The sequence below is a fragment of the Strongylocentrotus purpuratus genome, unplaced genomic scaffold (genome assembly GCF_000002235.5).
Source record: "Strongylocentrotus purpuratus isolate Spur 01 unplaced genomic scaffold, Spur_5.0 spur5_contig_816, whole genome shotgun sequence".
In the NCBI taxonomy this organism is placed as follows: Eukaryota; Metazoa; Echinodermata; class Echinoidea; order Camarodonta; family Strongylocentrotidae; genus Strongylocentrotus; species Strongylocentrotus purpuratus.
In genome coordinates this window covers 668,008-695,000 of record NW_022145520.1, presented here as the reverse complement: position 1 = coordinate 695,000, position 26,993 = coordinate 668,008, and the positions used below count along the sequence as shown (strand labels likewise).

The window sequence follows — 26,993 nt, the reverse complement described above, 5'->3', positions numbered from 1 at the left end:
ATGTGAAATATCTTGGGGTGTGGTTGGACCAGCACCTTAACTGGAATGAACACATGAAGCTTACTTCCAGCAAAATTGCTTCAAGGTTGGCACTGTTGAGACGTGTCGGAAAATATCTAACGATAGACAGTGCCAAGTTATTAGCAAATGCACTGGTATTACCATATTTTGATTATTGCTGCACCTCATGGTCAAATTGTAATCAAGGTCTTCGGGATACACTGATTAAGTTGCATAAACAGATGGCTAGGATTGTTCTCCAAATGAATGTACTTACACCAAGTTCAGAAATGTTCTCAAAACTCAAGTGGATGAACATGAAAAAACGTTGGCAATTCCAGAAATGTAAACTTATGTTCGATATTGTAAACGGTTATTCCCCGTCATATCTTCAAGATATGTTTACTCAGGCTGCAGCAACACATCGTTATAGCACTAGAATCGCTGATACTCGTGGACAAAGTTAAAACTGAAAATGGTAGAAGGGCCTTTTCCTTTGAGAGTGCAATGACATGGAACAACCTCCCTGGTGAGTTACGAAATGCACAAACTAAGCAGTCATTTTGCACCAGTTATTTTAGAAACATGTAAATATAACCCAAGTACTCGCAATTAAGTAGCCACTATCACAAACTTCAATATTTAGTAAATTACCTATTGCAGATCACTGTATTTCTCATAAATATCCTACAAATTACAAATAATTATGTTTAGACACACTGTCACCTCAATATAATATTTTTCCTTCTTCAAAATTTGTTTATGTTTGATTTACTTGATGACTTGATTTTATTTGACTTGATTTTTTTTTTTTACTTGATTTTTTTGTTTGTGGATTTTTGTTTGTTTACTTGCTGAGTTTAAATTTACATTTGAGATTTAATCTGTAATTCTTTCTGGTATGTTTACTATACTCACCATGTGATGATGTTTTCATGTATATGTATATCTATGTCCATTTATGTTATGTAGGGCCCCCAAGAATAACAGTATTTTAACTACTGGTGGGGCTACCCTGTTGAAATAAAACGAAATAAATAAATAAATAAATAAATAAAGTAAAATCAATGAGATAAATTAAAATCCAGCATCAAAACACGTCCATATTGACGTAATAGGGGTGGAGTAAGCACTTAGGGGGATGTGGTATGGGTGGCAAAGTATGCCTTCAGTTGTGAATACAGGACTCGTTTGCAGAGGGCGAGGGCGCAAGTCCGAAAAAATATCTGGAAGCAAGAAAAAAGTTATCTCAAAGGATACGAGTGGCACTATTTGTGCACTGATGGTATGCCGACAGTTAAGGGTTTTTTGTTGTATGTGTATTCTGTTTTGTTTGTTCTGTTCTTTTCTTTTCTGTTCTGTTCTGTGTTGCTTTCTTTCATAAAGGAATTTTGATTAGTTTATTACGAATAACACGCTCAATGAAATAAAGCGCTGTGCTAACAGATACATAATTAGGCTTACATATTTTCTCCAATGGTTGTGTTAATTTGCACTTTCACGTGCATAATGGCACTGTGCTATACTAAACTAAAAAGCCATATGACTCAAAATTGTTTTTCTTATTGATAAAAAATGTTATGAAGCACAGCTGTACTGTTCTTACAGAAACAGTTTACAGATTTTCCCAATGTCTGTGTAATTTGTATTTTCATGTGCTCGTAGCCCCTTGTCTATGCTAGGTGAAAGAGCCATAGACATTAACCTGTAATACCGCAAGTCTTTTGTTAGATTAGTCTACTTCCATAAATGGAATGGGACAAACAAGCCCATAAACAACATTATTCTGCGTTTGGGTTCTGCTATATGAATTATATTGATAGAAAAAGAACAATGGCGAATGTTTTCGTGTGTATCGGAAATATCAATTTAGCCAAAGCTTTACGAGGAGTTTGCAACAGGGTCGGTGGAACATTGGAGAAGAGGGGGGGGGGGGGAGCAGGGTCAGTTGCGGATCAAGTATCCTTTAGTTTTTTGGGGGCACATTAAAGAAAAGGGGGATATCACAATTTCTATGTACCTATGGGCACAATAAGGGGCCATTTTTTATGCAAAATATGAAACAACAAATGTTTTGTGTCATTTTAGTCCACCTTCTAAGCAAGTTTCAAAATTTAGAAGCAGTGAAAAATGTAAACGTTTTCAGCTTGAATTAGGTATAGAAACTATTTATACACAATGTACATCACAGCCTTTTTCTCTCTTTTTTTTTTGGTTGCTTTTTTCTGAAATACTGGCAAAAAGTTTTTTTTTTTAAGGAGGTGGCGGCCAAAAAATAGGCGAGTGGGGACGAGACACTCGTTATTTATGTCTTTTTAGTCTTAAGTGTGTAATGAAAGTAGGCCCCCTGTGCCAGATCGGGATTTGCAGTGCGACATGTTTCCCATGTGCTCCCCTAGCCCCCCCCCCCCCCCCACCCCTTATCAAACAGCATTGGTACACGGCGATATGGACATTGTTGATGGACTATAAAAAGGATTATTATAAAGAAAAACCGATGCTGCCTCCAAAAGAAAGCTATGAAAGATAACAGACAAACAAACAATTATTTTGTGAGCAGGAAATCAAATAAGTATATATAGTCATTGGAAGGGAATTTTTTCGACTAAGGGGCACTTCTAAATCTCCACTATTGTTACCCCTACAGTTTAGTGTCCACTGCATCCTAGGTCTGGCCCATGTGCTAGACATACAGGCTATGACCGTTGCCTCACTTCTATTAAAAAAAAAACCCGTTGTGTCCAGGGCTATCCAGTATTTTTGACCGTTATAAACAGGGTTCGACTCTAAGGGAGGGGGCGCCCCCTCTTCAATTTATCGATCAACCAAAAAACATGGATATACAGGGGGCAATCGGAGTTTGACTGTACTTTTTCGAGCCTCATTCTGCCAATTCTGAGGGCAAATTTAATCTACTCTATTCGTGGCAATTGGCTACATTAGTATTAGTTGAGAGTGATAAACAAATTTGCATTTCATGCCTCTGTCTCTGCCCCCCTCCTGTCACGGAACCAGAGTGCCTTCAATTTACACTCTTGTTAATGGGCGCAGCTTGCACAAAAGTACACATGCTACCTTACAATTGCTGCTGGCGTAGACTCCGCTCAAAGAGTTTCTTCCATTCGCGGTATCGAAAGGCTACAGCGTAAAGTGCTGTAAGTGGGTTACGCTGAATGAGAGTACAAATCAATTGTTATTTGACAAGAAAACCATTAATGGATTGTATAAATATTAAAAAGCTACGAGAGATGTATGGAATAGAATAAAGGTTATGTTATTGTAAATGTCTACCTTGAAACGCTTGTCACGGCACTGTTGCTAGGTCACATCATTATAATAATTTTTTCGACCTTTCCTTTTTAAAATCCACAAAAAAAAAAAAAAAATGAAATTGTAACCGATGGTATTTTATGTCCAAAGGTGTTGAATATAAAACAGTGCTTACATGCACTGTTTCTTCTTCTTCTGCAGATGTATTAATGAATAATTCTTAAAAGTGTGCTATCAGTTACATTTTGTTTTGATGTCAACATTTATATTATTATTATTATATTGTGTATCCGTTCAAATATATTGTTATAATTATGTTGTATATGTTGTATCGATAAAATGTAATTTGATTTGTAAGTTTTGTATAAGAAAATAAATTCAATTTAATTCAAAATTTTTATTTTAATCTATAACAACAACAAAAAGTCAAACCAAAATGATGAAGTAAATACGAACAAAATACCAACAAACACACACAAATCAAAATAAATCGAGAGATAATTTTTTATTATTAGCTTTATTTAGGATACCCTAAAGCCCCTCCTCCGCCCAAATTGTATGACACACATGTTTAGGTTTATACTGCTCTGGACTTTACATGAATGATTAATCACGAAAGAACATTAGAAGCCAAACTGGAATAAAGCCTCAAAAGCTACTAAACAATGTAAACAACTATTTGTTTAAATTAATATTCCCAGCTTCTTCCTTTTTTCCTTCTTCAGTACTTTGTATCATTGTTATTGGGGGGGGGCGGTCGTATTGTTTTTAATGAGTCCGTATATCAAGGTTCAATGTCATAATGAAAGTGCCCTTGTTTGGGAACCTTGCCATTTACAAATTGAAATTAGGAAGAGGAAGATAACAGAAAATAGAAACAACAGATGTAAACAGTCAGAAAGGGGGAAATTTATAACTGAACGCGGGGAATATTTTCAGACAGTTTCACTTCTCCTTTAAAAAAGAAAGAAAAAGGGGAGTGCCTCCATATACTTCTTTAGACTAGGATACGATGCCAAAACATATATATTTATATTATTATCATATTTTCATCTGATTCCCCCTCCCCCTTTTTTTGTGGTTCACTTATTTATTCATTCGTTCATTTTTATGATTTTGTTTATTTATGTTTTCTTTTGAAAAGTCTTTAAAACAGTTTTTTTAGGGACACGGGAGAGGGGCTAATTTATTTAATTTCATTTGTTTTCGTTTATTTCCATTTAACAAAATAAAATAAAGTACATGAGATTGCATTGTAGATAATAAAACAATATAGTTGTAATTGGTCCACATACAGTGCACAACAGGCATATAAAACAGGTTGGTCATGGAGGGGACTGCTGAAAAGCTGGGCTTGTACGAGGGAGCCTTGTAGTAAATAAGTATAACCTGAAATTGATTCAAAATAGAAATGCGTTTTCATCATTGTTAGGTTCTTAACAGGCTTTTTTGTACAACTTTTATCAAAACCTGCTATCACCTTTTTTTCCTCGTAAATCATCATTATCATTATCGGTTAAAAACTTCCTATTCCTAGTCTGTACAAACTGATATAACAAACAATGGCTTCCTCGTGTATGGTAGTAGTAGGCCAACTCAGTGTGCCTCGTCGCCTATCTTTCCATTTTCATCTGTGGTCTAGCCAAGCACTTTCAGGGTTCATTACACTTTTTCTTTTAATTCCCATCGTTCAACTCCCTGCCCCACGTTCAATTACAAAGCCCTGCCAATAATCTGGCGTGGAGGTTGCAAACAGCCAAACCGAACTCCTGGCCCCGGAGACTAATCCAACATGGCCTCACACCCCGTAATGTTCTGCCGGTAATGATAGAGTGAATGAGCAACGTGGATGGGAAGAAAGTGCCTTGACCTCTATATCATAGACTCGATTGATAGGTGCGGATGATGATCACAGCAATTTCATTTTTTTTTATCTCTTTCTATCTCTCTCTCTCTCTCTCTCTCTCTCTCTCTCTCTCTCTCTCTTTCTCTCTCTCTCTCCCTCTCTCTCTCCCTCTCCCTCTCCCTCTTTCTCTCTCTCCTATTCATAGATATATATCGGTATGTATATACCTCAGTGCGGCCTTCGGAATGATTGGCCGTGTACAGTTTGTTGAAACGAGCCTTGCCTCTTGTTGCACTTTTAGAGGTTGCAAAAAGGTTGAAAAGGAGAGAGGGAGGGAACGGGGGAAACTGTCAATAGTTAAAAATTCTGGCGATATTAGTTCGGGAGAAAGACAATGGATGAATTAACATGAGAGGAATAGACTGATTTGAACACAAATTAAAAGAAAGCTAGAACGAGAGGAAAAGCTATAAAGACAGAACAAAATATAGAGACAGAAGGAAGAGAAAGGAGATGCAAGGCATCATGGGAAGGCGAAAGGGAGCCGCATATTGTAAAAGAGACACGAGGGACAAGTAATAGAAAATTGACAAAAATTAATGAACGGGAAAAGAATGGGTAGTAACAGAATGAATTAAACGAAAAAGGGCAACTTAAGATGAAATTCAAAAAACAAAGTAGTGGGTATTCACAGTTTCAAAAAACGCAGGGACATAAGATTTTGAAGGAGATGAAAGTAAAGAAACTGAATGCATAAGCGAAAGAAGGGAGGACATTGGGACTAATATCAACAGACGGTAAAATTAAAAAAATGGGCCCGTCACACGACACAGAATAAAGTAAAACAAATATTTATGAATTTGTAAAAGGAGAAATCGTATGTTTATAATAATGATGTCCAATAAAACACTCTGGCGATTCGCCAACTTTGGCTGCCGTCTGTATCCAACCTTTAAACAAAATATGCAACGTGACTAGCTCGCAACATAATCGACTATACAAAATTTTATGGAATGGGTTTTTCAATAAATATTTTAAGTACAGTGACATCAGAATAAAGGTCTTCAGTCGCATGATCTTTTGTTATTTTCCCTCAGTGAATTGAATAAAAAAAAAAGTGAAGAAAATGTATTTTATGAAACGACTCAAGGTTCAAGATTCATATCATATATATTTAAAATACAAACATTTAATGAATACCCAATACGAACCTTAATGGTAATGATGATGATAATGATGACGATGATTATGATGATAGTGTAATGCAGTGGATCATTTCATATTATTCAACCGTCTAGACTTTAGAAACATTTTCTCATATCTAGGAAAGCCCTCCAGTGGATGAATTATCTCACTGGCTAGTCAGCATGCGGGGGGGGGGGCATAGCTGGGAACTGAGCCATGGGTTGCAGATTTCGGAGTCCCACAAGGCCCCGTCTTCGGACCGATTCTTATTTAGCTTATACATTACCGCTATCTCTGACATCATCCATGCATATGGTTTATAATGCATTTGTCTCGCTGATGATATTAAATTGCATACATCTGTTGACTCTTCGGAACATGTTCATGAATCACTTCACCAAATCTCACTTTGCATTTGCGATCGTATTACAGGGTTCCCTTAAAGGTGCTATGTCCCATTTGCAGGCCAAAAAAATGAAAAGGTTAATTTCCAACGGCATTTGAAAGATAATACTAATATAGAACTTCCCTAAAGAAAGTGGGACTTGAAAAAGTCTTCAAGTGGGAAAATAATGACTATTAGTTGTCATATCAACTTAGGAGCTATAGAGCCAATAAGTAATAGTCTTGATTTTCAGACCATTGTACTGAATGGTCATACGTTTTGTGCTGCGCAAAGATTCAATCAGTTTGATTTTGGCCATCACAAGAAGTGGGTTATTGATGTAGACAAATGCTCATGTACCCTTTACAGCTCATTTTATGTATGCTATTACCAGAGAAGAAAAAAAGCCAGCCAGTCACTCAATAGTGTCTGACAGTGAAGTCTAGCAAGTAAACGGGTTTCCTTGCATAATTTGAATATTAGGACACTGCTAAAGTTTAAATTTCACAGATAGGACATACATGACATATTCAAAATTCCTGCAAAGTCCTACAGAATTTGAGGTTGGCTGCAAAAGGGACTTAGTACCTTTAAGACACAATCCAATGAGAAACACTGTTCGAGGGAAACAAGAAGATTTGGTATTCATAGTTATAGACAGATAGACTCTCATACAAGTGGTTGCTAAAGCAAGCAGTCTTTACAGCAAGCAGATTCGACAGTGACGTTTAGAGTACATGCAGTAAAAATGCAGAATCAATTACGATTTTGACTCTTTAAACAAAAATCCTGAGTATAAGGGTTTGTCATTAATTTTTGTTTGTCTTTTACCGACTTTGGGCAATTTTCAAAGCCACAAGGATAACGTTTTGTCAATTAAGAAAATTTGTTATCCAAAAATTGAGAGAAATATATCATAGTTTGGCGAAAAGGATAGTTTAAGTCAATAAAACTCATTTGTCTGGGGCTAATGAAAGTTTTAAAAACTCTATTAAAAAATAAATTACCGAAACTATACTCCCCAATCCATGCCATTCTATTGATTTTGCCGGCACCATCACAAAAAACGAAGAACGCTTCATCGTACTAGAATACAGATTAGGTGGCATAATGTATTATCCATACTAGGGTAAGAAAGGCGGAAAGAAAGGTCTATAGTCTGAGGTTAAGGTCCTTTTTTCAATGGAAACATTACACCTCTTAAAGGTACTATGTCCACTTTGCAGCCAACATCAAATTTTGTAGAAATTTGCAGGAATTAAAAATATGTCACGTATGTCCTATCTGTGAAATTTAAACGTAAGCAGTGTCCTAATATTTAAATTATGCAAGGAAAGCCGTTTACTCTTTTAGACTTCAGTGTCAGACAGTATTCAGTGACTGGCTGACTTTTTTCTTTCTTTGGTAATAACATACATAAAATGAGCTGTAAAGAGTACATGCGCATTTGTCTACATCATTAACCAACTTCTTGTTATGGCCAAAATTAAACTGATTGAATCTTTGCGCAGGGTCTGAAAATCAGACTATTACTAAACGGATTGCAATCACTAAAGTCGATTCGACAACAGTATGGTCGTTCTTTTCCCACCAAAAGACTTTTCAAGCCCTTTCGTTTTGAGGGAAGTTCTAAACTAGTATTATTTTTCAAATGCCGTTGGAATTTAACCTTTTAATTTTGTTGGGCCTGCAAATGGGACATAGTACAGCCATTTGCCAGTCGGATCCCCATTTGGAGAGGGCGCCTGGGTCTTTTTGGAAAGTTTTGGGTTTATTTCCGAATTTATTTCCCGGTAAATTAATAACGGGATTTATGTGTACTGTGAGGTTTTGGAATTATCAACGTGAAAAGAAATTAACCCACTCTTCCTGGAAATCACGTACTCTGAACACAGAAATACGCATGTGGGACAATACAAAAGAGTATGGAAGTTTGGTCCAAACTTTTCGATCATTTTTTAATATGGGTGGACATAAAAACCCATCCTTTTTCAGGGGACTTTTTTTGCTCTGATATTCTTCTAGTCTGACATTTTTTTTAAAATGGAAGAGACCACAAATTAATATCCGATCTTTACTAGAACTTAACCTCCTCTTAGTTCAAGCAACCTTTATTTCAGAAAAATGGATAGCTTAATTATCTATTAACCCAATTAACACTATACTGTTATCCTTGAAATCGAGTTACATTAAAAACTATCTGTACGGGTACTCTTGCGAAATATTATACATATTTTATTTTGTTCATGTTTTTTATAGGCCGCCATGCTAGTTATTAACTACGCGTTGCTTATGACGGCGGTCTCCTGCATTTTTTCCACGGGAAGCTAGGATAATAATTTGAATTCATAATACTATATCATAAAAATATTAAGTTCGTTATTAAATATGCGTGGATATCTGTCAATCACATTTTAACATGAAGATGTTATTGTTTGCATAATTTTGTATTATACCTTACGTACACATTTCTTCAGTTTAGTTTTCAGTTTCAATGTAGTTTATCTCATATTTCTCATTCACTTTCATAAAATAAATCAAAAGTAATAAACAATAAGAATGAAGAGAATTGTTCTTTCAAAAGGTGTAAAAAAAAAAAACAGACAATTATACTAGGCATTAAAAGTAAAAAAAAAAAATACAATTTCATGCTATTTTAACTGAATTAGACAAATATATTTGTGCTGAAATGTGGGTGAATGTAGTAAAAAAAAAAGCTAAGCTCGTACATTGTAGATTACCTTTTACAGATAAGAGCATTCAGTTGAGCATGACATTATGTTCAAAATATTAAAAAGTAAAGGGAAAATTAAATTAGTTATTGTATTTGGAAAAATTCAGAAATAAAATAAAATAAAAGCAAATCAGATCAAATGAAATCAGATCAAATCAATGTATGTCTCCTCTTCATACTGATGAAATCCATGCATTGGTCTAAAGGGGAAAAGTCTACCCTAATTTTGAGGGGGGCCTGACAACTGACCCACCCCGACGGAAATTTATAGTCACATTACTGGCAACTGGTGCATGAGCTAGATGGGATGAAATTGATCGAATGTGGGGCCATTTTTTAAGGGGAAAGGAGGGGGTTGGTTCTGGGGCTAAACCCGACAGCTTAGGTCAGAATGACAGCATTTGTTTTCACCGATTGAGATGGTCTTAGTAGTTTTCAGGGGTCAAATTATTTGGAAGAGATGTGGCGACTGTTCCTGCATGGACAGGCTCCCAGACTACGTTCATCAGAGGTGTCGTGGTCTAGTGAGTGGACATGTCACCGTAATGTGGATCACATTATTAGCTTTTCAAGCCCTGCCGCGGGGTAAAATGTCCTTTCGCGAGACATTAATCTACATTTACCACTCTCCACCCAGGTGAAGTAAATGAGTACGAGGCAGGAAGAAATTTCTTGAATGCTTTGGCGCCTTTTCATGGCAGCTCAGCTACAGCCGGGATAACAATGCAACACTTTTTTGTAACAAGCCCAGCAGAGCATATTCATAATTATAGAAATTGCGCTTTATAAATTGACATAAGTATTGTTCCTAGCAAAAGAAATTAATTTTGATAAGCTTTGGGGTTTTTCTTTTTTTAAATAACGGAGCACTTTTCGTTGTGAAAATATCATACCAAACGAGACAATCTTAATATCAAACCATTGCCTAAATTTACAACAGAAAATGTGTTAGTGACGTAGTAGCACTAGTATAACCCATCGATCGATTTATATCGACAATAGACCGAACCGAATATCATAATACCCCCCCCCCCCCCTAATGGCCAAAATGTCGTCGGGTGTGAGTAGGTTTTGGAGCCAGCTTTGGCAATGTGACATGGGGCACAACAGGTTGATAATGGGGCACATGTCAGTTTTGTTTTGTTATTATGTGTTTTTTGCCTTTAGTTCCTTGGTTCGATTCGTTTCGTTTTGTTTCGCCTTGTTTTTGTCTTAGTCTTTGTTGTTGTTTTGGTTGTGAATTTCGTTTACTATTTCATTGATTACTGTATATTTTTAGGGACCACACCCCCTAGATAATAACCGTGAACTTGCAGTGTTGACTCACGTTCAACAGTTCGCAACAGTTGCCTTGATATTGGACAGCTGACGCATCACGTGATTAGTGAGAATTAATCACGGAGAGGGATCGAGACACAGTTCGACAGGTCTACACTAACTCACCTTCCACAAACCCGACCCTGTCACCGTCAACTCGGCCAAAGAGGAATTAGACCTGTTGATATTTTCCCCGATGCAAAATGGCCCAAGTGGAAAAAAGTGGGGGAAAAAAGGCGGAATCAATAATCGAATCAATATTCGAATCCCTTACAGATCAGGTCCTCATTCCTTGATATTTTGTAATGATTATTGTTATTTTTGTTTGTTTGTTTGTTTTGCTTTGATTTTTGTTTTTGTTTGTTTGTTTGTTTTTGCTGTTGTTTTGATTTTGTTTGTGTTTGTTTCGCTTCGATGTTGCTTGTGTTTGGTTTTTTTTATTTTTCGGGGGAGATGGCAGTTATGAGTAGGTCTAGTGGTACGTTCACTTGGTCAGCTCTCTGTCTTCACCTACAAACGGGCTTAGACGGACACCGGTTCGAAACTTAGTCACTTTTTCGGAGGGTGACGTCAAAGGTCTGTCCCCAGACGTAAATAATCATATCTGATGGATACACCTCTGTTAAAATGAAATTACACACACACGGACACACACATACACTCCCATATCAATTCCAAATAGGCCTATATTACATTAAATACATGTATGTCTATCAATATGGGTCTGATTTATTAAAACAAAATTATTGTTAGAATGTTTGGATATTGAAAGGCCTATCAAGTTTAGAATAAAAGATTTTTTGATTTTTGTTTCCACCAAAATCAACCAAAGTCAGATCAAGGGCAAAGGTGTCGCTTGCTCATTTCAAAATACATGCAGGAGGATATATTTTCTGAAATTACATGTATGCCGACTTGAAATCTAGCTACATGAGCTTTGAAACATTTTCCAACAAGAAAACATAAAGGTCGTCATTATGTTTTGTTTACCGACATGACCTTTTTCATCTGCAAGCAAATTTGAGATTAAGAGTTGAACGGGCAACTCCCTCCGTCCCCACCCTCCTCCTTCCCCCATCCAGCCCAACATAGGAACGCCCCCAGACGAAGGATCGTTGTCGTGTCATGCACTAAATATATAATTTCATATCCCAGGAACATAGTTTTTGGATTGGCCTTCTCAATGGGATGGGGTGGTTTGAACAAAAGGAATTCAGACCTTTATAACTGCATTAAAATATATTACATAATAAAGGCCAATAAATGAAGTTAAATAGATTAACAAATATACTTTTTCAGAAATAATGATAAATAATAATAGATCACATTTATAACGCGCCTAATACATTGTTTCTAGGCGCAGTATATATCATTACCCCGGTCATCGCATTCAGGCTTACCCGCAGACGATGTATGTACATTCTCCACTCCCTGGGGAGCATGCCGGCCAGTCGCCATTTTACAAGCACCACTTGCTCATCCAACCACATTAACTTTCGCATCCTACCAGGTACCTATTTAACACCTGGGTGGAGAGTGGCAAATGTTGATTAAGATCTTGCCAAATGACATTAGTGCCGCGATGGGACTCGAACCCGTACCTTGTGATCTGCAGTCGGGTGACTTATCCACTAGACCACAACACCTCTATCGAAATACGATGGTTATAATGTTGACCTAACGAATATGAAGAGTCATTGCCCTATGTTAGAGAGCTTGAGTCACACTGGACACCTGACAATGCTCATTATTCTATGATTTCATGTCGAAGTTGTTTTATTTTGTTGTGACCGTGGTCATGGTGTCTGGCCCAAATAACGTCTCGTTCTTGTCCACTATGCCATCAAGTCCAATATAAAATGTGTGCGCTTCATGCATGAAAAAATTGTCACACCACAGAAGCCAATATGCAGACAATTTTCCAAGAATTAATCCTCTACACACCATAAAACTGGCCAAAGTTTACCTTGGACATCTTAATGCCATATTAATATTTGTAAAAGAACAAAATCCCGATATGACAGCCCCCAACTACCATCGGAAATTTTGACATTTTCTTTTCTCAGTTCTGACATTCAGATTTAGGACTGGGTGGTACTCTTTGTTGAATTTGTAGCTTAAATTGGCTCGGATCGGTCAATGTTATCTCTCCTTTATCCAACATGATAGATTCTGAGTAGGACCTGCAATTATAATCAGAGGTGGCAGTATGTTTAATACCAGGAGGGGTGGGGATGACAGGCGGGTGACTGCCTGGCATGGATGAAGGTCCCCACCCCCTCCCTTTCGGGGGATGAATAATTTTTCTTTGTAAGGGGGGGGGGGGGTTACTTGATTTCGTGTAATCTTATATTTGTAATCTTAAGTTTGGGATTTTAATTTTGGGATTTTAAGTTTGGGGGCTTAAGTATGAGATCTTAAGTCAGTGATGTTTAAGTTTGGGATCGTAGGTTTATATTTTCTGGATCCTCAAAGAAAAATCATAATAAAAATTTGCAAATATTTATGAATATGCATCCCCGGCCCTTTTCTTTCTTTTTTTTTTTTTTTTTTTTCTCATCTTTTTTTGGAAGGGGGGGGGGGTGATTCCTCTTTTTCAATTATTGTAGAATAAAACCACTTGTAGAATGACAATCCATCGCATCCACTACCCATTCGTTCCGTGCTCGCTGTTTGCTTTCGTATGTTCATATGATGGGTTTCTGAAAGGAGCTGATACATTCAACACACATCATTCCTAGTTTTCTTTTAAAACTTTTTTTCTTCTTCAAGAACACATCCTTCACAGGTTTGATGACTATTTTTCAATGGTTTCTATGGGGGGGGGGCTTAATTCTTTCAACACACACCGTTCCCGGTCTTCTTCTTTTGAAGTCTTTCGACAGCGCATGGTTAGTATAAATCAGTAATAATGAAGGAAATTGGAGAAAACGGCTGATGCGAGAAAGATAGTCCCTGGACTGAATCCGAACTTGACAAATTAGAACACCGCAGCGAGCCCGACTCATCACGGTCATACAAAGTGACGAGGGAGCAGCTGACTTCTTGGCTAAAAAGTGCAATGGAACTGCCTTTTCGTTCTTTCTTTCATCATTTCCTTTCTTTCGTTCACTCTATTTATTCCTTTCTTCCAGTTTCCCTTTTTTCCTTCTTTTGTTCTTTCTTTGTTTCTTTCAATGGATTCTCTTCTCTATATTTCGTTCTGTCTTTCTTTCTTTCCTTCTATCTCTGTTCCATTCGTACTATCACTCTTTTCCCTTTTCTATTTTCGTTCTTTTCTTTCTTTTGCTTTCGTTCTTTAACTAATGTTCTCTTTTCTCTATTTCTCTTCTCTATCTTTCTTACTTTCCTTCTATCTTTCTTTCTTCCTGTTATTTTTCTCTCCTACTTTTCTTTTCTTTCTTTATGTCGCTCTCTTTCGCCCCCTCTCTCTATGTCTCCGTCTTACTCGCTCCCTCCTATTTGTTGACCCCTCATCGGCACTTCAACTCTGTATTTATCAACCCCATCTATATCTCTGCCTTTTAATTTGCTGTTTTATTTATGTATTCATTCATTTATTCATTTATTCATTTATTCATTTATTCATTTATTCATTTATTCATTTATTTATTCATTTATCTTTTTATCATTCAGTCATTCATTCATGTATAGATTTATTTATCCATTTATTTTGTTTGGTCCTGTCTCTCCGGCTCGTCAACTCCGCTGTATGTCTTTTACCCATCTCTCCATTTTTTTCAGCACTCACCCCCCCCCCCCCCCCCCGCTTCGATCCCAAAGATTTTTTAATTCAGTAAATGAAATTTTAATGAAATTCACAAAAGGGTCGAAATACAAAACAGGGCTTTAATTAAAAAATCAAGCGTGGTCGAAAAAGCGAGGATTATTTCGAAACATAAATACATGTATAACCTATAAATCACACAAATTCTAAACATTCTCACGTCTGGTTCTAATTTAAAAAGAAACGAAAATCGATGAATATGCAGGTCTGTTTTTAATTATGTTTTGTGGGTTAGCACTGTTCCATTCAACTTGATTATATTATTTGATGATCCAAGACCAATGCGACGTAATCCCGCACTTTTCCGAATGACATGATAACACTCCATTTATCCAATTTATGTACCTGTGTCAATTGAAAGTGCAATTGTCATATGACCGTGTATACAGCCTTTCCATTAGGTCTTCAGGTTAATTACACAGATTATTTTAGGCTAATTAATAACAGGAAACGACTCATAGATTGATTGGCGTAACTGATTGTTTTGATGACGCATTCATTCGATAGTACATGTACTATGATGATATTATCATCACCGACTAGACAAACCAATAGGCGTAAGAGACGAGGGGGTGGGGGGGGGGGGGGGTTGGTGGCTGCATCAATTTGGAAAAATACCAATATTCGGGCCAATATATTTAAGGGGCGTTGCCGCTCTGTGCCCCCATTTGAAACCCATATTGGCATGCTAACAGTTACACCTCCAAAAAAAGTTGTGACCATCTATTAAAATTTTCGACCCGAAAGACAACTAAAAATGTAAAACGAAACGTATACCAAAAAATCCATCGTTTATTAAGAGGGGTGGGCGAGAAGAACATTTGACCACTGATCGGTCCTGGTCTGGGTTTTTTAAAGTCCACAACCTTTCTCATCAATAATTTTAAAAAGTCATGTAGACGTCTGATTTATTAAGAATCTGTTTTAAAAGGGGCAAACCAATTCAACATTTTCAGGAAGGTGCATCTTTATATTACTAAGAAGTAAGGTGCAGTCTTGATAACAGTTACAGATTTGCCTTAAATCTTCGTCCGTTTCTCCAAAGACTTAACACATTATTGAAGAAAACGGAGACATTTGAAGTGCAGTACTTGGACATTCAATCTATTGTGTTGTTTTCTCCTTTTAAAGAAAATGACAAGGAAAAGGAAACAGCAACTGGATTTTCCCCTTTTTAATCGACAACATTGGCATGGCTTATCCTGACTCACATACGTAGTGGTAATAGACGGAAAATGGCAAACCACGATTTGGCAAGATAAGTACTATTCACCGATTTACTGAGATTGGTCTCTCTCTTGAACGTTGGCGTAAACTTAGGTTATTTTCTCCTTCCTAATAATGATACACAAGTGTATTTTCATGAGCCTTTTATTTCAATCTTTCTTTCTCTCCCTCTATCTCTTTTCCCGTCCCTGTCCTTTCTCTCTCTCTCTCTCTCTTAAATCTCATTCTTTCCCTATTTTATTGTCTCCCTATATATCTCTATCTTCCCTTATTAATGTTGAGTTATATTGAAATGTAAAACTAGATATGATATAACGGACTGTCATTTTGCAACAGGGTATTCGAAGCATCCTGATGATTGTGAACGATGTCCGTAACTGTCATTCAAATAAGGCTATAATTTATTCACATACTCACTGATTGTTGATGAGATGTGCTTCACTGAACAAGGGAGGTTTACAAAACTGACGTTTTCTCTTTGAAAAGTTGCATTTTAAATTCATTTGGTGTATTTGAAGCACTCGTTGCTCTTTGTATATTTTCTTTGATACGATTTATTTTGGTTCATTTAGAAATATTGTATTTTTGTATTGTTTTGTGTGCAATGATAGCAAATAAATGACAATTTTTTAATATTAATCTCACCATAACAAAAATGTATAATGTAAACCTTAGTATTCCTCGCCCAAGCTAGAAAAAGTTATCTTTGCGCAGAGGCAGTATCGTAGCCAATGAGGTTTATCCGAGGCGCGATTATTGCTAGTTGAAAACTTATCCCAATACCCCGCTCTGACGACGTGAAATACCGTCGGCTGTAGCAATTTTTCCAGATCTCCAAGGAGATCTTACAATACAAAACAAAGAAAGATCACTCACCCCCTTCCCCCCCCCCCCCCCTCTCTCTCTCTCTCTCCCTTTTTCTCCCTCATTTTGTCTCTGCGTCAGTCTAACAACCTCTTTCTCTTTCCTTATTTGTCTTTCTTTCAACCCCCCCCCCCCAGTGGCGTAATGAGCTAAAACTTATGGGGGGGGGGGGGCAGAAAGAAGTGAGATTATTAAAAAAAAATGAAATTAAAGTGACATTGTTGAAGGTTGATGACAAAATTGTGTAATTTTTGTATGAAATGTTATTTATTAAATCCTCAAACAAATATATTTATGGTTTTCTATGAAGGTGTCACTGTGCAACACCTTCTAACAGTTATTAACAGTAAATTCTCCCAACCATTTTTGAATTTTCTCAACTGTTTTTCCTTGAAAATAAGTTATAAAACAGGCTATAAAAAATAAATCAACACTTAAATGTCTGGGATGGTATATAGAACCAATTTATTGCTTTGTGACGATTTAAATTCACCTGAAATGTAATTAAATGGTTGGGAGACTTAAAGAATCGATCGGATCAGTTTTTCCCAATTTTCATCGTTAATAATGGTCCGTTTTCACTCAAACTTTCAGACTATCTTTAATTGTACATCTAGCATTGAAGTCAATTACCTTAGCACCATTTTCTCTCATCTGAACAATGTTACCAAGTCCCTTTAATGTCATTTCAGCAACATTTGTAAATCACTATAGTATTGAATTAGAAATAAATTAGGTTTTAATTTTACTGTGGGGGCAACTGCCCCTTAAGCCCCCTAAATCTAAGAAAAACAAAGAAAAAAAATCACTCTCTCTGTCACTGTCTCTCTATATTTCTGTTTGTCTCTCTCTCGCTCTCTCTCGCGCTCTCTCTCTCTCTCTCTCTCTCTCTCCCTTTTAAAATCTCTTTCTGTATCTCTTCCCCTATTTAACCGTCTCCCTCTATATCTCTATCTTCCCTTTTCTCTCAAATACTGTAAGTAGATATATCACACAAAATTATGCAAGCATAAAACAACATGTCTTTAAGGTTTCCTGAAAGTTATATTTGTCATGAGCATTGTACACTACACTTTATAATCCATGAACTTTATGGGAAGACATGGTATACATACATGTTTACATGACAGCAACTTTTGGATCATCAAAACAAATAAAAATGTGAGTAATCTAAAATCACAGACTGCAACTGTACAAGATGTATCTTCTGTATGAGGCCTGGGGAGTGTTTCACAAAGACTAAGATCGACTTTAAGTTGGACTTAACTATGGCAGGCCATTGATGCCACTGGTTGCTCTCACCATTATGATCTTTAGATAACATTTATTCCTTCAATAATGAATTTATAAAAATAATGCAAATTCTGTAGATTTGTGACCACGATATGTAAGTCCCTTGAGAGACAGACCAGTGCCAGTAAATGGTGAGAGCAAACAATGGCATGAACGGCCTGTCATAGTTAAGTCCAACTTAAAGTCGATCTTAGTCTTTGTGAAACACTCCCCTGAACCCCAAAGGCATCAACTCATATACTTGATCTCAAGAGTTAATGCCGTTTGGCTCTAAACAGATGATGTACTACAAAGATACACATACATGCATGTGTATACTGCCCTTCCCTGATGAAACAGCATAACTGACATTTCTTGCAAAATTGAGTTTTTAAGTGTGGCTGACTCAGAACATCAAGTTCCTCATGTTTAACTAAAATTCAGGGTTTAAAACATACTGTAATTACCTATTTTGATAAGTCAACACTTCATAAAAACATTAAAACACTTTTAATAGCAAATTGAAATTCATGTTGCTTCATATATCTCGGAAACACTAAAATGTCAGTTAAGATTTTTTTGTTGTGGAAGGACAGTATAGTGCAGATACTATGTGTCATAATCATATGTTGAGCTGAAAAACATGACCCCATCTTTGCACTTTGTATGCAATATTTACATTATCCAGAAATATGGGTACAGATTTTCATGACCTACAATACACAAGTGCATGTACTTTGTGTTCAAAACTATCTCATCTAATATTTGTTTGGCTGAAATGAAACAAGATAAAAACTATTATCTCAGAAAGTTTCAGAAACACTCAAATGTCAGTTATGTTTTATTGTGGAAGTGCAGTATAGTGCAGATACTACTGTCATTATCATATGTTGAGCTGAAAAAAACATAACCCCATGTTTGCACTTTGTACACAATATTTACATTATCCAGAAATATGGGTATAGATTTTCATGACCTGCAATACAGAAGTGCATGTACTTTGTGTTAAAATTAAAAACTATCTCATCTAATATCCGTTTGGCTGAAAATGAAACAAGATAAAACATTTATCATCGTTGTATGATGTACACGTATATCACTTTCATTACGGAAATATGTCACAAAATAAAAGGTAAATATAAAACTATGCATTAAATTAAAAGAGATGCACTTCTGATCAAAATCTTAAATTCTTAATAACATCCAAAATGGAGATATACTCATCTTCAGCAGTCGATTTAACACCGTCTGCTGGGTGAGAAAAAACTTATCAAGACTAATCGATTGTCTCGTTAAATCATAGGAACTTTTGTTCATTGTATTGTAAACAAAAATTGATTTCTGTTTTCGTTACTACAGAAAAACACAAGTGCACCGTGATTCAAAGCAATTTAAATATTTGTGATTTAAAGAGCTCTTTCTATTAAACAAGTTACAAAAATGCAGTGTCATTTTATATGGTTGGGTAAAGTTTTGATATATACTGTATACCCCCAAAAAGATACTATCCCCCATATTATAAACTGCAACAAAATTTTCAATACAGGTACTGATTTCAAGATAAAAACAGTAACCGACTACGTTTACGTTTAAAAAGCATTCTGGCTTCATGATTAATCAAAACTATAGGTTTTAAACTTAGTAAAATTGTGTAAACATGGCTATGCTATGCTTTAAAAATTAATAACAGCTATTATAAAGCTGTTAGAGATAACAAACTGAAGAGGGGCTGGAACTGGCGGGGTACAACTATATATTCAACGCATACAAATCATTATCATGATGTCATCTTAGATAATGACACACAATTTTATCACATTTTTTGCTCATAGCTCCAAGAAAGATCAAGTATTTGATGGCATTTCTCTCCTCTCTTTTTTGTAGGCAATTCATTTCAGTGAGTACTACATGATATAGTATGAACCTATTACACTGAATGGTACAAATCATCATACAGAGAGTTGCATGTACAGGTGTAGATCCCCTTTTCAGAAGTGGACGAATTCTGATCATATTTTATTGAGAGAGAGAGAGAGAGAGATAGTTGTGACACGATGCGGTGTATGTGGTCATAGGCTAAATGACGAAGCTCTGAATAGTTCCCTGCCACATGCAATCTCTCTCTGTGGGAGGAAGTACATGTATTTGATGTGCCATGAACTGACTGACCAATCGGAAGCCACTTCCAGTGCCCTAACTACCTCCCTCAACCAGCTACGATTCAAAATTATGAAGGCATTTTTTTGTTCTCTAGACTAGATGTCCAGTAGTTGATCTTGATGGTCAGATAAAAGAGAATCTTTTGACTGGTCAAGCAAGCTGCTACCTCCTTTGATTCCTTGACCCTTGACCCCTCTGACCTCTGCTTCCACCCCTGTGAAGAAATAGAACAAAGAGAACAGATAGAAAGAGCAAGAGAGAGAGGGAGAGAGAGAGAAAGATAGAGAAAGAAAGAAAGGGAAAGAGTGTAAACAAAAATTAAAGAGATAACAAATATTTACCTCCATGAATTGTTTGTTTTGTCATCATATTCACTTCTTATATTTTACACCCAGGCATTCTTTGCACTTTTCATATTTTGATTTACCCTCTTATAAGTCCCTACTACAACATTCAATGAAATGAAAACAAATCCTTATCCAAAGAAGATATAAAACCATTGCACTTTTCAACTTTCTGAACATTAATGCATGCTCTGTCGCATCTTTGCACGTAAACCATTTATTGCTACCAGTATCTTTCTGGAGTCTGGTTACTGATACAGAACTTGAGGATACTAACCGCCAGGTGGATTATTCATATCTGTTTACTTCTTTTAACAAGGTGAAGGATATAAAGTTTCGCATTGTTTTTTTCGAAAACGAGTTCATTAACAAAATAAAGTTTCAATACTTTATCAAGTTTCACGGTATTGTTTTTCGAAAATGAGGTCACTTCTAACAAGTTCATTAACAATCCTAAGTTTCAATACTTTATTAAGTTTCACTGCATTGTTTTTTTTTCTCGGAAAACGAGGTCACTACTAACAAGTTCATTAACAAAATAAGGTTTCAATACTTTATTAACTTTCACGACATCGTTTTTTGAAAATGAGGTCACTTCTAACAACTTCATTAACAAAATAAAGTTTCAATACTTAATTAAGTTTCACTGTATTGTTTTTAGAAAATGAGGTCACTACTAACAAGTTCATTGACAAAATAAAGTTTCAACACTTTTCTACTTAAAAAATAGTCCAAACTTTGAGGGCTTCATTCTTCATATTTCTCTCCTTTTATGTCAAAAAGAAAAAGCAAAGCAAAACAAGTTAATTTGCATCATGAAATGAATAACTGATATCACAGAAATCTTCATTAATGTTTTTTTACGAAAATCATGTCACTGCTAACAAGTTCATTGAAAAAGAGGTTTCAATGTGCGATACACAATAGTTCACACATCACTTCTTCAGTTTTCATATTTCTCTCCTTTTATGTCAAAAAGAAAAAAGGCAATTTGATAGGGTTTTGAAATTGCATATTAATCAATTTCTTTTTAAGTCCTTGAAATCGTGTTAATCTTTCTCTGGCAAACCCATGCAAAGTTGCAAGCATGCATTATTAAACTATCCAGGTAGAACACAATCGCAAATACTTCCAAGAATTCAACTCAAGGGCAACTTTAATACCCCAATGTATATATCCACAGGAAACATGTTTGGATTACGCAATACTTTGCATGTCCATGTCTTAATTGTACATTTCATTAGGTGATGCACAAGGCTACTGAAACTGCCTTAGGTTTATTTTTCAAAATTAGTTATGATCGTGCTGTAGACAAACATGGAAAGCAGGAGAGAGAGAGAGAGAGAGAGAGAGAGAGAGAAAGAAAGAGAGAGATAGAGAGAGAGAGAGAGAGAGAAAGAGAGAGAGAGAGATAGAGATAGAGATAGAGAGGGATAGAGAGATAGAGAGATAGAGAGATAAAGAGATAGAGAGAGATAGAGAGATAGAGAGATAGAGAGAGATAGAGAGAGAGATAAAGAGATAGAGAGAGATAGAGAGATAGAGAGATAGAGTGAGAGATAGAGAGATAGAGAGATAGAGAGATAGAGAGAGATAGAGAGAGATAGAGAGATGGAGAGATAGAGAGATAGAGAGAGATAGAGAGATAGAGAGATAGAGAGAGATAGAGAGATAGAGAGATAGAGAGAGATAGAGAGATAGAGAGATAGAGTGAGAGATAGAGAGATAGAGAGATAGAGAGATAGAGAGATAGAGAGTGATGGATCACCACTTCACACACAAAAAAGTAGATCACAGCCCGATTCATATCAGGTTCACAATTAACAGCCTACTTTTCAAGTTTGGCTCACTGCGTAAACTGTACTATTTCAATAAAAAACAAACGCAAAAAAGGACGAGGGACTGAACGACTTGGGCATCAATGAGACTACCAGTAACATTATGAAGTGGGAAGGGAGACGAGGGTTGGTTGAAGTATTAAACTATGAATATGAACCCACAAAAAGTACACCATACGGCAAAGAAACCTTGCAGTGAAAAATAATGATATTGTTGACAGGAATTTTTTTTCTTCTTCAGATCGAGTGTTATTTACTAGGATGTGATATTTTGTATCTCCATATTCATCTGCATGTCCTTATTACAAAGCTCCTCTTTTTATTTTATTTTATTTTTTTAAAGCTAATCAGAACTTTTTTCACGGCCTTACTATCGCTTTGTATTCTCGTGTACCTTTTGTTAGTTTCTTGGTTCTCAAGAAAGAAAACTGAATTCCGGCTAGTGACTAGATAGATTTTTTTTAACAAGAGCAGCAAATCACTCAAGAATTTGATTTGTGCTAAATACTAAGATGTTCTAAAGTCTTTCACTTTTGATAAATCAAAAAAGAGTTTACTCTTATATATTTGATGCTCAATATAACAATGAAACAAAAAATAAATACCAACAGCAAAACAAAATAAATGTAAGTTAATGTTTAAACAAATTTCTAGTCTCATACTTCTAGAGTTCATCTTTTTCTGTAATCATACATTGCGTTATAAGGATTCTAATCAATTACAGAATTTTGTTCAAAGGCTTCTTTTTATGATTTTTAAAACCATATCATGGCTTTATTTCGAGTGTTCTAGCAGTTCAAGGGTTTAATAATCTTTTTTTATTATTATAATCTCATAAAACACCCATCCTTTTAGCATATGCTTTTAAGCCCCGCCATAAAAGTTAACGCCTGTGGGGTCACCAAGGCGATAAACAATATAAACACCTTTACCTTTTTAACTCTGGGAGATAAAATATTCTTTATTGAAAAAGAAAACAGAAAATTTGATTTAATATTCTGCAAAACAAGATGATAAAACAAAGGTTCCTGACTCTGTGGAGCTGAACATAATATGCATGGAGGTGTGATGCTAAATTAATAAGTCAAGGGGATGTAAGGGATATTTGAGTTCTTGTTTCAGAGGGCAAATGCCTTCAAAGTGCATGGTTATTGCTCTTATTCTTATTTATGACAAACCCATAATATCTGCTAACAAATTCCTTACATAATGCATAATAGCCTAGTGTTTAAGATATCAGGAGAGCTATCGCACATGGAGTAAGTTTTCATTTGCTTCGATATGCACTGTGCAATGAATGATGGGTGAGTGCAAGTGATATCACCCTGTATACCTGCAAAATCAGGCACTCCAAAAATATGACATATCACCCCCCCGAAAAGAAGATACTTTTCATCCAAATTTTTACATTTAAATATAGAGTTATGTAATACATACCCTTGGTTGCCACGGTGATTCGTGTAGGTCATGCTTCGTCGTCCTCCATCTTGGTGAACCTTAGGGCGGGGATGACCCTGAGAAGAAAAAAAATCAAAATAAGTTTATAATAATCATCCAGACTGCAAACGTGTGATCAAGCTTAAAAATGGTCAAGATATACAGGATATACATGTACAAGATATCACAACCATAGGCAAAGTGCAAATTAAAAACAAACAATAAGGGAAATCAGGGTGATAAACCATGCAGACTTAATTTGACTGTATTATTCATGATGGTTATATAAATTTTTTTACATTTTTTAACAGCATACGTTAAAGTGCAACAACCTTGGAAGAATATGAGAGAATCCAGTGTTCAGGGGAGAGACCTCCCAAATAATAATAATAATAATAGCTCACATTTATACTTTGTTTCTAAGCGCAGCATATATTATTACCCCGGTCATCGGATTCAGGCTTACCCGCAACACAATGTATGCACATTTTCCACTCCCTGGGGAGCATTCTAACCTTGTTTTGCATGTTTGTTTGTTTCTTATGTTTGCTCATTTGTCTCATCTGGTTGTTCATTCAATATCAAAATAAAGATCCATATTTATTCTAGGAATGCATAAATCTTTTGTGACAAAAAAAAATTGTAATTTAATTTGCCATCTTGTTATTTCAACAATAACACAATTTCTCTCGCTATCTCTCTCTCTCTCTCTTGTTCTATATATCTGACTGTCCTGCATAAATCTGACATTATATCTGTGTCCATTCAGCTCACCGCCAACGGATACAGACTGAACATAAACTAATGCATTTACTCTGTATGTACGCTGATGATATGCGCCATTTACACCCGGACACCGGTTCCCGATCGGTGCATGGCCGTCGGGATCGGGTTCATAAAAACTCTTACATCGCATAAAAAATAAATAAATAAAAACAAAAAAACAAAACAAACAAACTCTGACATCACTCAGGGCTATTTTGTGGTGATAATTGCATCAGTAGAGTTCTTTAAAACAGTTTCAGCAAACCCTGATAGTAGGGCTATGTACACAATCATGAGAAAAACATCATTTGCAATCATCTACCACATGAAAATCTTTCTTCTGTTTTGGGGATTTTTCTCCTGTTTTGCGTTTATATAAAAACTGGGCAAGCGTCAACTCCTTAGAACTATAAGCTAAGAAAGATAACCAACAGTCTTTTTCAAGACTACACCAACAGTCCTTTTCAGGACTACACACCCTCAAGAAAGATTACCAAGAGTCCTTTTCAGTCTTTCTCAATCCTCCCTCTCTCTCACATGGTGCATCCGCAAGCCTACTGTATATTCATTTTTGTTGTTGTAAACTTTCTTTCTTTTTTTAAATTACGTGGATGGTTCTTGTCTGAAAAATCATTTAAACTTGATGGTGATTTCTTTTTCCAGATCACGATAAAAAGATCCAAAGATTTGGCTGACAAATCAATTCAATGAAAGTCAACAAAAAGTTGGAGAAATATCACTACAAGTTAAGTTGTTGAACGTCATAAACTTCTCTTGAAAACAAATTTAGGGCTTTCTCTGTCCATATGTTTAGCTGGTTGTGCACCACTCACATCAAGTGGTGCATGTATCATACAGACCATCATTCTTTTTCACTACAGTGACGCAAGGGATATGCAAATGAATTCCAGCCTCTCACATCTTACAAGCATCATCCATGTCAACCTAATTGCTTATTGAATTGAATACATATTTCTCCTCGTATCTGGACACCTACCCCTGGACATCCACCCCCCCCCCTCCCCCCTGATAACCACCACTAGGATAACCACCCTCTAGGACAACTACCCCCTAGGATAGTTGTATAGGGGTAGTTGTCCTAGGGGGTGGTTGTCCTTGAGGTAGTTGTCCTTGGGGTATAGTAGTCCTAGAGGGTGGTTGCCTTAGGGGGTAGTTGTCCTATGGGGAAGTTGTCCTAGAGGGTGGCTATCCTATGGGGTGGTTGTCCAGGGGGTAGGTGTCCTAGAACCATTTCTCCTTCTTAGAAACATCATGCAAGATTTTATGTCGGATTCAAGAAAAAATGTCATGGCACGATTCGACCCTTCTGTAACATTGACAGTGAACGAATAAACGCATGGACACTTGATAGAGTTGAATAATCTTACCTTTGAATGACCTCGTCCACGACCTCGCCCACCCCTGTCATGACCTCTGTGACCTCTACCTCGTCCTCTACCTCTGGAACGCTGGGAGTCTTTAATCAGGATGATATGAAAGAACGGAAAACAAGGTAGGTATTTAAACAAACTTACGCGTATAGGCAATATGTTGTACACTGTATGTACGTACTTGGAACTAGAAACAAAACATTTCAGCCGAAAATCAAAGAAAACAATTAATCACTCTTTGATAAATCTCATACCTTTTTGAAAACAAGAATTAGGAATTTCTAGAACAGTATGCCTTCGAAAATAAGAAATTAGAACAGTATGCCTTCGAAAATAAGAATCTGTACCCTTAACAGGCGTTCGCAAATGCAGAGGCAGTGTAACTGGCAATACGCGGTCTCTGTACAAAAAGGCGTATACAAGTTCGCTGCTTGATCATGCAGCCATTCAAGGCACGCAATACGTGAACTCTCAAATTGCGGCACATGATAAAACAATCTTAATTTGGCTTTAGCAATAAAATGTAAAAAATGTATTAAAAAACATTCAAAAAAAAGTAAAAAGAAAAATGAAAATTGAAAAATCAGAAGATTCCAAATTTTAGGTCCTAAAAATCCTAAAAATCTGAATATTCCAGATTATTTGGAAGGGGTGGCAGGTATGAAATCTGGGAATTACTTTTTTTGGAAAAGCAAATTAATGACACCCCCTCCTTTTGTTTAAATTTCTCATACATCATTTATCCCAAAAAATTAATAAAAGGGCCGGCATCATTTCATCAAGATGAATATGTCAAAACACTTTTATTCCTGTATTTTTTTTTGCGTGACTCTAATTGTCCCCATTGAACTGATTTATTCATTATTTAATAGATATAAAAAAAATGATCATGTCTCTTCCCAACTCCAGTTGCTCTTCCTGTCGCTTCAGTTGCAGCAGTGGCACACCTCAAATGACATCACAAAGAAACATGAATGGGATGAAGGGGGGATTGGGGAGGGGGATGGGGAAGAGAAAGGGATGGGAAGGGGGAGGGAGGGAAGAAGGAGAGATGGGAAAAAGGAGGGAGGGGAGGGGAATGGGAGGGAGGGGAAGGGGAGGGGAAGGGGATAAAGGGAAAGGGAGGGAGGGAGGGGAAGGGAGGGAGGGGAAGGGGAGGTGAAGGGGATAA

At 36.4% G+C, this 26,993-nt stretch overlaps 1 protein-coding gene and 2 non-coding genes across 3 annotated transcripts in view; 1 reads left to right on the top strand and 2 right to left on the bottom strand.

Moving 5' to 3' along the window:
• The first annotated feature begins 16,453 nt into the window (after positions 1–16,453).
• LOC115921738 lies at positions 16,454–16,594 on the top strand. The gene has a single exon (XR_004063077.1). It is a non-coding gene; the product is annotated as a U4 spliceosomal RNA (small nuclear RNA).
• A 1,310-nt stretch (positions 16,595–17,904) lies between these two features.
• Positions 17,905–26,993, bottom strand: part of LOC752404 (exosome component 10) — a 44,098-nt gene continuing 35,009 nt past the window's right edge. The window contains exons 19-21 of the mRNA XM_030979316.1: positions 25,820–25,908; positions 23,667–23,743; positions 17,905–20,261 (exon numbers count right to left, since the gene is read on the bottom strand). Coding sequence (XP_030835176.1) covers positions 20,210–20,261; positions 23,667–23,743; positions 25,820–25,908 — 218 coding nt within the window. The 3' untranslated portion in view covers positions 17,905–20,209. The remainder of the gene's footprint in view (positions 20,262–23,666; positions 23,744–25,819; positions 25,909–26,993) is intronic.
• On the bottom strand, positions 24,655–24,744 carry LOC115921743. The gene has a single exon (XR_004063088.1). It is a non-coding gene; the product is annotated as a small nucleolar RNA SNORD35 (small nucleolar RNA).